General features: G+C 32.6%; 1 protein-coding gene across 4 annotated transcripts in view; it reads left to right on the top strand.

The window, feature by feature from the left end:
* Nucleotides 1-835: 835 nt before the first annotated feature.
* Nucleotides 836-12,366, top strand: part of LOC117106730 (kinesin-like protein KIF26B) — a 110,722-nt gene continuing 99,191 nt past the window's right edge. For all 4 annotated transcript variants that reach the window (XR_004445124.1, XM_033248145.1, XM_033248146.1 and 1 more), the window contains exon 1: nt 836-965. Coding sequence is in view for 3 of the 4 variants with exons in the window: in XM_033248145.1 (XP_033104036.1) it covers nt 963-965 (3 nt within the window). In the remaining variant the exon portion in view is untranslated. The remainder of the gene's footprint in view (nt 966-12,366) is intronic.

Raw genomic sequence — 12,366 nt, 5'->3', positions numbered from 1 at the left:
ATATGCATGCGTGCAATGCACACACGCAATGCATACACTTGCGCTGTGCAATACACATTCAGTTAACCGGGGCAATGCACACATGTACTCAGTTGCGGTGCACATACAGTATTATACAATACTCATGCACTTAAGTATGCGTGCACTGCATATGCACATGCACTTTCTATTGTAAGGAAGTCTGGTATCTGTCTCATCTGTTCCTAATCTTATACTATATTGTAATAATTTCCATTTTACGATACACATTCGTTGATTAAATTTAGCAATGTCCCTTGTCAGCTATAATAAATAATGAAATCAATACTTCTAATTAAATATCTAATAATTAAGTGAAATATAAAATATTCCCAAACTGTAACATGCTATTATTGGAACAAATGAATGTCAACAAATTGAATGGTACCTTGTGGAATGAATATTAACATTGTTCCAAAATTCTAATTTTGTTTGATTACTTAATGTCCGCATTAGTGTTCAAGTTACGCAATCATATATGTTCTAGTAATGTAGTAGCTAATGGTAAATAGTCTTTTTTATAAAATTACAATAGAGGAAATTATTGACTCACATTTAATTGGCTTTCGTTTGTATTATGTAAATAATCCCATTATTTTTAAATGGAATATTTAACATCAATCCTGAAAATTTAGAACAAATTCATATTACTTACAATTTATTCAATGCTAAACAAAGCTTTACTCAACTAGCATTAGGCCCATTAATAGTCCTGGATTTATCTTCTTGTCTTATCTATTAAAACACCCCTATGATAAAAATAGACTAGTCTATTTGCGGTCATTCACTGAACAGTGCCACAGAGAAAACAGTGAATGCTTCTGCTAGTTGCCTGGTTATTATTCTAAAGGATAGACTGTTGCATACTGTATGCATGTGAGGTACTAAAGAACATTATTTATAACTCAGAAGGATTTTAAAAGCTGTTGGAATACAGATACAGAATGGTAAGAGAAACAAATTTGATTTGTATTTACAGAAAGAATAAGACCTAGTTGCAGAGATAGGGTAGTCTGCTATTTAGGAATTTGAAATGCTTGGCTGCTTAAGCCCCATAAAACATGATTAGATTACTGGAGGATAGATTATCTCCCTAATGCCCTAACCCACTTGGAAAAGTATATAAAGGAGACTTTTAAAGTGTGTATTTCACCCTAGCTCTTAAAATGTTTGATATTGGAATCAATAAGTTGTAAATTATATTACTTCTAATACTAATGTTAGCAACTATGTATCATTTTTTGCCAAGCATGATAATTATTTAAACAGAATGTTGTTTGGGCGAGGGGGAACAATCTAATAAGATAGTTATAGGGAGTTTTACTATTTATAATAAGAGACTTTATTGTGAGTTTAGTTTCTACTTGGCCCAGATGTACCTGCATCAAACTGTTTGCTTATGTTGATAATAGTTGGCCTAATATTATGTTGTGTATGCAAAGATTTTGTTTGAGGAGAGTTTAACGAGATACTGTTAATGTTTTGTACGCTATTGAGTTTAACGCTGAATGTTTATTGTCTAGACAAGTTTGAAGATAGATAGGTACTTGATAATCTATACCAACTAAACATTTACCCATGAAGGCTGAGACTATGCACACATGAGCTTTTCATCTGAATAAACATGTAAATTGTTTAAAAAGGGGTTGCAGATTATCATCATACGTCCCATTTATCAGATTCTGAACAAGTGCGGCATGGTATAGTTGGATATTTGTATTTCGTTTTGCGTTGGACTTTGACTTGTTTATTTCTCATTAACCTTTCTGCATTTATAAATATAGCTACCATAGTTAACTTATCTTTGTTAAACTAAAAAACTTAAAAAATATAATTCGTTATTTGATTTGTTTCTTAACAATTTTCTTTTTATTTCTTTTGTTTCTTTCTTTATTGGTTGGTATGTAACCAATAATATTGAGGATTTTCGTAGCAAAATGAGTGTAAACCGTTGAAAGCTTTAATAGAGGGCAGCTCGCTCTTTGTCTTAAGTGTGTCTCTAGTCATGTGACAATTACGGCACTGGATTCAACCAGACGTCACACAAACTTTGTTTTGTGACTTTTGGAACATTCAATGATCTTGTTCCAGAACGAGTAACAAATCACTAACCCTCAAAAGTACAGTATTAGTTGACATCACACAAAAATGGAGAATGGTTTTTTTAATGTACAGTACACTTTCAGAGGGGCAGGAAGGGGTACCGAAAAAAGGTATAGTTTGTATACTACAAATGTTGATAATTGTGAAGGACCCCTAATATGGAAGTCCCATTATGGAATAATGGAAGTTTACTATCTTTTATGTCTTTTGTAAAAACAACGCATTTGGAGTTACACAATTAATCTGCTTGTGGTTTTCCTATAATTGCACAGCTCTTTAAAAGGAGTACTGTTTTAATAGCTGATTACAGAGATAAGATTAGCAAGAGACCAATGTGTATGTTTGTTGGTTTACAAAAGATTACATTAAAAAAAAATAGATAGCATTTAGCTACATGGTACAAGTCTATGTCCATTTGTACTTGTGATTTTACATAATAAAATAACAAATAAATTATAAAGAGTTATTTGAAATATCCAGAAATAATAATAATAAAAAAAAAAGAAATTTATGTTACAGTACTTATAAAAACACTTATAAAAGTTGTAAATCAGAACAAATAATTTGACACTGTATGTAAAGCAGGTGATTTAATAGCCTGCTTTGAGAACAAAATATAACCTTTTTAAATTCACAATTTATACCTTACTGGATTCCAAATACAGTAGGGGAATTCAAAGCTCCATGTTTTTTTCTTGTAAGGTGGTATTGAAACCAAATATGAAACCTTATTATCCTAGATTGATACATACTATACTGGATTTGGTTCATAGTTAAATCATTTTTCCCTTCCTGTCTTAAAAGTCAACCAATATTTTCACTTGTTAAGTGGTTCATAATCTCTTTAAAAATGTGAAATAAATGCAAACTGTTTCTTCCCAAACCAACTTTGTGTTGATAAACCAGCTGAGGACATTCTCATTGCAAGCATGAAATTACTTTAATGAAGTCAATGCATATCATTTAAATAAATAATAGTACTGTAGCATCAGGGTGTAATCCTTGTGTGTTGTGAAGCATATTGGGAAAGACCATGGTAAGACAATGACTCATGTTCTAATTGATCAAGCAGCTGGTATTAGTAAGAAATGAAAAACTTTTCTTCTTTCTGTGAAAGTGAATGATTTATTGGTTATCAGGCGAGACTTTCTTACCTTGCATTACAAACCTGTTACTCGACAACTTCTGTTCTAGCGTACTTGCCTCCACAAAAAATGTATTGACCCCGCCATTGACCCCGCCATGAAATCTCCCATGTTTGGAAATCTTAATAATCCTTTCTCAAATTGAAATAATACAATTAAAGCATTATAATAAAGTTTGAGAGAAACAAGTTACTGTATAAAAAAATATCACCTTATTGATCCATTCATAGTGATTAATCTTTCTCTGCTGATGCCATAGCTGGGGACTCGGACTTGAAGGGGGGGGGAAGGGATCTATACCTATCAAGTCTGACGCATCCGCGTGAGCCTCATGTTTTTCGACGAAATCTCAGGCTCTCAAGCCACTCACCTAAAATCTCGAGCTTTTCCACTAATCTCAAGCTTTTAAATATTTCATTAAAAAACTTTTTATCAAAATACCTTCACAATTCTATAGTTTATCAGGCCTAGAATCATAGAAAAGTTTATCGTATCTATTCTACCTACAATTGCTTTGCGAAATGGATCGATCAGAGACATAAACAATAGAGTTATGCATGCATGTTATCCAAGTAGGAAACTAACACTGATGGCGCTATACATTACATCAGTTCTGTTTGAGATTATTTCAGAGTGTACCAGAAAGCATCTAAGCCCAACATTTTTCGGGCCCTAGGCGGACCCTTGACCCACGCTGATTGGTTTTATTTCCTGTTAAGTCTCAAGCCACTAGTTACCTCCAACTTGGCATATGTATGGGGATTGGGGGTGTTGGGGATACTATACAAAATGTAAATATTGGAATTATAGTACGTAAAGTATTTCATTTTCATCTTAATCTACTCTAAATACTTCACACCATCCTACAGTCCATGGACCTGACATGAACATGGGGACCACAAGGAGGCCCTCAGCAATGCCGGCAACAATAGAGTGCGCCCTTTACTTATTGGATATGTCTATACCGGTGGGGACAAGCTGTCCTGGGTTTCTGCTGTTCATTGGTGCAGAATAAGTTTAGGGATGATATTAAACTTACTTCAACTTCACTTGTGTTTCAATTCGGAAGTATAATGTTATTTAATCCCTTAAGGCAATACATAGAAAGTAGAGACACTTAGGGGCTATGACCTTAGCTAAATCTGATTCACCACCCTAAGCATAAACAATCAACTTTTTAGTACTAGTAGTGGTGATAATTAGTAGTAAGCACGTTCTATTTTCGTACCAGTGAATGTCTTTTGTTTCACTGGACAAAGCATTACCATTTACAAAAGTTCAACATTAATTGCTATTTAGGTTATATTCAGAGTTGATGACAATGTATTTTTAGTAGTGTTAGAATAATATTTTGTGATTTTGTTGTAAGTCAGAATAGTAAATACTGTATGTAAGAGCAAAAAAAAAATTTTAAAAATTATTGACCTCATCAAAAAACTTTTTAGCCCCCATCTAAAACAGAAAATACCCAGAAAGTCTTTAGTACAAAAATATAACCATTCATACTTAAGCAACGAGTGTCCTTTTGTGCCTTTACAGTATGTTTGTCATAGGTATATGCAAATGTGTGTGTATTGTGGTTCCGGTGCCAAGTATAGCCGAACTCCTAATAAATACTCCAGAATTAGGAGGAGTTAAATTGGAAGGTTAGAAATAATGTTAAATGATAGGAAAGGGTCTATTATTAAGGAGAAATTTAAATGGAAAAAAATGCTTGATTTTTCTCTTCCAACAAAAATATCCTAGTAATAATAAAAAAAATTGTTTCCTGTGCCTGTAGAAAGATATTTTTAGATGGAAATGTGGTTTCAAACATTACAGTGCATTCTTTTGATTTAGTATGTTTAACTTCATGGTCGTCGACCACTTCCAAACATCAGCCTCCACATCTCAAATGAAACTCTTCCTGTTGTAAACTTGGTAAAGTTACTGGGGTTAGTTTTTGATAATGACCTAAGTGGTCAAGTAATACTGACTGAATATACCCAAATATACTGTATGTACATAGGAATGGCAGTTATTGTAGATTTACAAATGTAATAATGTAGAATGAATTAAGCATTAGATTATGTTTATATTAGGTCACAGTCAAAGACTGTAAACCTGTATTAAGTATGGGCAATTTCACCATGGATATCTAATGTAACCAAGCACCTCATATCTTGGGCCCTTAATTTAAGAATCTTTTGTGTGACAATTAAAATAACTTTAGCCAATCAGTGATTAGCATAAACAAGCCTCCATAATGCCTTCCTTGTTGATCTAGTTTCTTTATCCAGAAAACAAAACACTGAACTCTTAGGTTGTGTTTTAACACTTACTGAATTTATTTAAATTCTATTGAATTTATTTAATCTATTAGCATTAATCTGTTATATCTACGGTATTATCAATCTATCTGAAATATTTCTTTATGTTGCAAGTATTCTTGTAAGATCACTTTATATTAATATCAACCACATTTTATAAGGTTTAGTATCATTAAATAAATAGTAACATTAAATATCTATTATCATCATCATGAAGCTTGGAGGATAGAAATACAAGTTGTACATTTAAGAGCAACATTATAACTTACAAGTCATTATGCTTTAAATAGAGGTTAAATGGTGAAACCCTAACCGATGAGTGTCATACCACACACAATAAGGCTGTTTGATTAACTGGATTACCATTGAATTCACAGTTATGTCGCACAATGTTATTCTCATTGCATATTCTACCCCTGGATTAACTAATTTATTCGTGTTCATTAATTTTATTTGTATTCTGTCCTTTAACGGTGGAGGTATTATAAAATCCCTTAAACCGCCATACCTGTCATTCTTGATAATCCTAAAAACAAAAAAACTGATTCTTAATGAGATGGAGTCTTATTCTGTAATCTTTGTTTTGGCATTTATGTGTGTGTGTCCATTTATTACCCATTGTCAACAACTTTATTTATTCATTTGTTTGTTTATCCCATCCAAGGCTGTTAGTTGGCCTTGTAGAATAGAGGGCTGAGGTTTCTGCATTGACCGCATCTTCTTGCATCATTGGAATCGACCAATGTCCAGTCTTATAATTCATATTAAGGCCAGCTTGCAAAAAATTCAATTCAAAAAGTCAATTGTTGCAGGTATTTCCATTCTGTCAACTCTTATCCAGCTGATGGAGTATTGTCAATGCTACTGGTTCCTCAACGTGACTACAAATAGGTTCTAAGATCCATCTGACGTGTTTAGTCATAATTAACTATAGAAAACTAGTTGTATTCTCTCTTGTAAAAACACCTTTAAAGAAAATACTGTCCATTTTAAGCTATTAAACTTGATCAATTAATAATATTCAGTAATTAGGAGAGAGCTTAGCTCAGTTGGCTAAACTGGTGGTGTGCGCTGAACCATGGAGATCCTTTGGTACCAGGTTCACTTCCATCCACTGCTTGCCTAGTGTTTTAGAGGGCTGTAAAATACGAGTTATGATAGTTACTGTCTTTTAGGTGAGATGTTTAAATTGTTGGTTTATGTGCAATATGGCAAAAAGAAGAATCCCAAGGAAACAAGTCTTTGGATTTAGTGCGTTATTCCTTGGTGTAATTCATACCAAAAATGTTCCTATCCTAAAATTGCTAACTTTGTGTCAAGGAACTTATTAAAGCCATGTATTTAAAAATTATAAAATCCTTTTTTCTCAAACCAGATACATAAATACTACCTTTGCAAAGACCTCGAAATTAGCTGGTAATCAATTTATTGATGTTCATTATAAGTTATAAGTCTATATATATATATATATATCAGATTTTTTTTTCATCCTGTTTCTTATTGGCAGTTGATTACTTGCTTGATCGTTTAAATAACAAAAATAATGTTTTTAAGAACTTTTTTTTTTTTTTTAAAGATTTTATACCACATTCAACATCTTTAAAACAAATTTACAATGCAAATGTGGAGACACACTTTTGACAGCGAGTACTGTAATCTTATAATTGCTATTTGTACAGGACTACTACTGGTAGGCCTACGTGTAGTACGGCTACTTTATACATTATTTATTGACAATGAAGAGCGTGCATTGAGTGGTCTATTTTAATACTAATAGACAAATTACTGCAAATGAAGTAAATTGAGTTGTAATCAGCGAAGGACTTAGCATTCAAATTACTTTGCCTATTATCGGAATCAAATCCATCTTGTTTTACTTGGTCATTCTTTGATTAAGATGAGGTATTTATTACTGTTAAAAAAGATATATGGAAGTCGTAAAATTATTATAGAGAATTTATTATATATATTTTGACAAGCATGCAGCCATAAGCTGGTAGTTTGCTTTACAAATACGTGTAAAATGTAAAAAAAATATACAATTTCCATCCAACAGCAAGTAACTCTGCAATTACAGGATGGACTATGCTTTAAACCAACTCTCTTTTATGAGTCTTAGGGAGTGGAGTTGTTTTCAGAAAAAGTCTTGATATTATAGGAATTGAACCTACTGTACGACCCTGTGATTAGAAAGCAAGCATCTCTTTGAAGCACTAAAGCTATACAGATAGGCCTACAACTCTACTCCAAAAACATACTTTAGTGTAAGATTTTTTTTTGGCGTGCTGTATTGCACTGCAGTTACTGTAATCATTTGCATGTGTTTCTTAATAAAATAACAATGACAATAAATGATAACAAATGAATTAAAATGAATGAATTAAAAGAATCATTACAATTTACATTTTCATTCTATCACTAAAAATACAACATCAAAATGACTACAAAGAACGTGGTTAGTGGAAGACGTGCAAAGTGCCTGTGGAATGAATACTATAGTACTCCTTTACAATCAGTCAACAAGAAGTGCAAACATTATGTTAATCTGCTGTAACCGCTTAAACTCGCACTTGTAAAACCCCAAATTGCACAAGACCAAAAACAAACAGGTAAATCGTGATAGCTGATGATACATATGGTAATACAGTATTATACATGATGAAATGTTTTTAATTGACATTAGCTGGTGGTATAGACAATGTACAGTATATTTTACTATATTTATTATATTATAAACATGGAATTTACATAAAATGTTTAAACTACCATAGTACTGATAACTACAGTGCTGCTGTAACTTATCACTTGCATTAAATACTGATAGAATATGAAGCTAAAAAGTGGTTCACCATCATTAACATTTTCAAATGAGTATTACTAATTCTTTCTTTCCTTTTAAATCTTTTTTTTTTTTGTAGCTAAGTTATCCATCTTTTTTGGTTACCAATGTATATCTGCTTTTAAAATTTTGTAGTTAAGAACTGAACCACTTCGGAAACCAGTAGTATGTATTGAAAGTGTCAGTATAAAGAAAGAATAAATAAATTTCTCCTTTAAAGTTTAGAAAATGTGCTAAAAGGCTTGTGGTACATGACTTAGATAGTTACGAAAAGAACTGTCGTTAAGAATGTCTCAACATTTTGATTGAGTTCCTTCAAGACGACTGAAGCAACTCAATCAAAATGTTGAGATATTTTCAACAACAACAGTTCTTTTCAGAACTGGTGTACCACAAGCATTAAGCACTTAATTTTTTAACCATGCTAACTTCAAACAATGTTTGATAGAAATCTTAATTTGCAGTGCCCATTGTTGTATATTGTTTTTCCAGTCAAAAATTAAGTATCTTGAGTACTTTTCATATGGCAAAATCATGAAATTGAAGCAAAGCAAAGTGATTGTAGAAGAGTACGAAAATATCCAGGCCTTTCCCCAGCATGCACTTTTGGTCTGGACCAAAGGTCTTACAATAAACCTGCCAATATTATGTTAGTCCGTTATTGACTATTTTTCCCAGTTTCTGCAGATGTCTACTACTCAAATAACTGCACAGTATTGTTGATGTTTATGACAGGCTATAAACCACAGATGACTTGTACAAACACCACGGTATAGATCACAGACTGATGTCAAATAAGTTGCTGACTTAAACACACTTTTTTATTTCGTCATCGTAAACATGCGCTCATTTTAAAGTCAGGCTCCGGAGGATAACAATTTTTTGATATGTTGTAGAACTGATTTTTCTAAGACAGAAAAAAGTTGTTTGACGAAAAACTGGGGAACGGTGAATGAGATACAGATTTTTAAATATTTTAAAACTGGGGGAATAACGTGTAAAAATGGGCAGTTACGCCCCCTATTTCCCCCAGTTTTTGAATATTAAAAAATCTGTATCTCATTCACCGTTTCCCAGATTTTCGTCAAACAACTTTTTTCTGTCTTAGAAAAATCAGTTCTACAACATATCAAAATTTTTTTTTCCTCCGGAGTCTGACTTTAACAACTGGCGTTGGTAGTAGTTCGTTGAAACTGAATTAATAGCGACTATTATAGCAGAAATGGAAAAGATTGAATTGTCAATAAATAAATACAACCAATCTGATTTTATTATTAAGAAAAATATACATTATCACATTGAAAAATGTACGCAATCGGACTTACAAGAACACGATTACAGTACGTAGGCATTTAAGCCAGCGTTGTTGTATTGTACCACCATATCATCTTCTGGCTGGCAACAACATACTCCAACAATGCTAATAACAGCATCGAAGTAGTCTCATTAGTCTGGTTTTCGGAAAATATTTGTAATATTATGGGTAAAAACCAAGCAAACGTCCGTTTTACGAATAGTCGATATTACCAATGACCTTTGCACTTTGCATCATCGACCAAGTAATAACGTTAAAAAGTCCGATTGCGTACATTTTTCAAAGTGATAATGTATATTTTTCTTAATAAAATGTAAAAATAAGGTAAGCATAAACTATCAAACAAGTCTGATCAGACATAATCTGATAGTGACAGATAAAAATCTAAAGCTTAGTCCACACTATTGTATGCCCCTATATGGTCATGATCTGCCTATTTATGGTCATAATGTGGTATCATCATGACCATATTTAGTCATATAATTTGATAGCCTGGACAGGACATACTGTACTATAACTTTGGACAGAGTGAATTTTGTGAATGTTAAATTTAATGCATTTGTTCCTCTCTTTTATCCTCTGACTTGGAATGCGTCACAACCTCTCTCTGATTGGATTTGTTTTTATTATCACCACCAATCTTCTCGTTAATTAAAGTAGGTTTACATTTTATGGCTTCTCTCCATCTCTGAAGCAATTAAGCTGGTAAATGAAATCTAAAAGCCTTAGAAATTCAGTGTGAAAAGAAAAGAAAGCTCTGCAGTTAGAATGTAGGGAATGTGTTGTTTGGGTGATGATATGCCGCCAAACATTAATAAGACAACTAGTTGTTAGGCTGCCGCAGAAAGTGCCCAGCTTTTAGCGCCAAAGGTTATTAAAACTTGAGTCTGATGTGCATTTTAAAGTGGCATTAACACCTACTTAGTTGAGATAGTATTCATACATGTTTGCTTATCGAAAATACAAACATCCTTAGATCTCTTTCACACAAGATATTATGTAGTTTTACTGTATATTATACAATTGTTTAAAACAATATCAATACATTGTTATCCAAAGTTCCTCAGGTGTAATCTCATCCCTCTTCTATTGAAAACACAACATGGCTGATCATGGGATGGGCTACAGTATATGCATGCAAGGCAAGAATGAGTAGTAAGCATGCAAGCTTTGCAAGACTGGAAAAGTCCAGCCACATTTTTCCTCAGAGAATTTACAGTGGTCTAGAACACAGGGCACACAATCTGTAGACTTTTTGTTCGAAAATTCTTAGAACTTAGAAAGTGGGCAAAAACTCTGGTGAAACATTTTCAATGTTTTTCAAAATGTAATTTTTTGAGTTTTTATCACTGATTTCTACAGTAATAGCTGGATTCCTTCATCGGCAATCATTGTATAGATAAAAAACTAAAGCCACCGATGCCATATGCAAGAGCCTAAGATTTTGTTTGCATTTGCAATAAATTATGGTTAAAATATTGATTCTTGCAATTACTTAATTTTAATAATAAATTTAACAAAATGATTTTTTAACATCTTCTAACAAACTCAACGCATCTGTTTGTGCAGTTTATCAAAGCGCCAGCAACGTCGCGTTGTTGGTAATCACTACGCTGGCTGGGATAACGTATTTGTGAAATTGGGCTCCCCAACATGGTGTCGGTGGCTTTACTAAAACCATCCAATGATCAATCCAGCTATTATAATAGAGATCAGTGGTTTATAAATTATACTCATGGGTTTTTACCTAGAGTGGGCTTATACCTGAGAAAAAAAAACATTTAAAATTTTAAAATACCGTACTTTTTAAATTTTAAATTCATCCAATTCAGCTATTTATACTTACCTGTATTGTAGTACAGACGGAAAATTTAAACTATATTGTACTTGTTACAATGCATCTTGCACTTTGATGTCATTACCCCTTTAATCAGATTGCTGCGAGTTCTGTGGTTTATTATCAGACATAGCAACCTTTCAATTCCACAACCATCAGCTGTCCCTTTTATTCTAGTTTCAATCCTAACATATTGTTTAAAAACTAGACAGTAAAGTGCTTGTTTTTTTTAAATAACTTGAGAGCATTAGATGGAGCAACTGTGATTAAACTTTTCAAATTATCATCTAATTTAAATGCGCTCGCACAACCTACTCTTTAATGTTCCAGCCTATTCATGACCAGACAATAATTATAACCTACATTGTAAAAATAATTTGTGGTTTGGGGAGAACAAATTAACCAAAAATATTGCTGTAGTGTTAAGAATTCATTACCGACACAAGGAGGATTTTGATAAAGACACTAAAATTACAATTTATTAAAAAGATACAGAGCAGGTGATGATTTTAATATGAAAGTTCATTAACCAAGCAACCATAAAATCTGTCAGATTTATTTTGGTTGTGCTTCAGATAATTAACTATTACAAATGCACTTTTTCAACCTTTAATTCAAGTTTTATTTTGAAATTTCCAGTTCATATACTTGTACATAAATATGCCAAACCGGAAAACATATTACATATCGTAGTTTAGGATATAAGCCTACCTAAGGGGCGGATTTTTGGGGGGGGGGATTTTTGGAAAGTGAAAAAAAAAAATTTTTTTTTAATGAAGGAAAAAGAAATTATTGATAGC

Source organism: Anneissia japonica, unplaced genomic scaffold (genome assembly GCF_011630105.1).
Source record: "Anneissia japonica isolate Jap-2015-1 unplaced genomic scaffold, ASM1163010v1 scaffold287705_len1045735_cov187, whole genome shotgun sequence".
Lineage (NCBI taxonomy): Eukaryota > Metazoa > Echinodermata > Crinoidea > Comatulida > Comatulidae > Anneissia > Anneissia japonica.
This window is presented reverse-complemented; position numbering and strand designations above follow the sequence as displayed.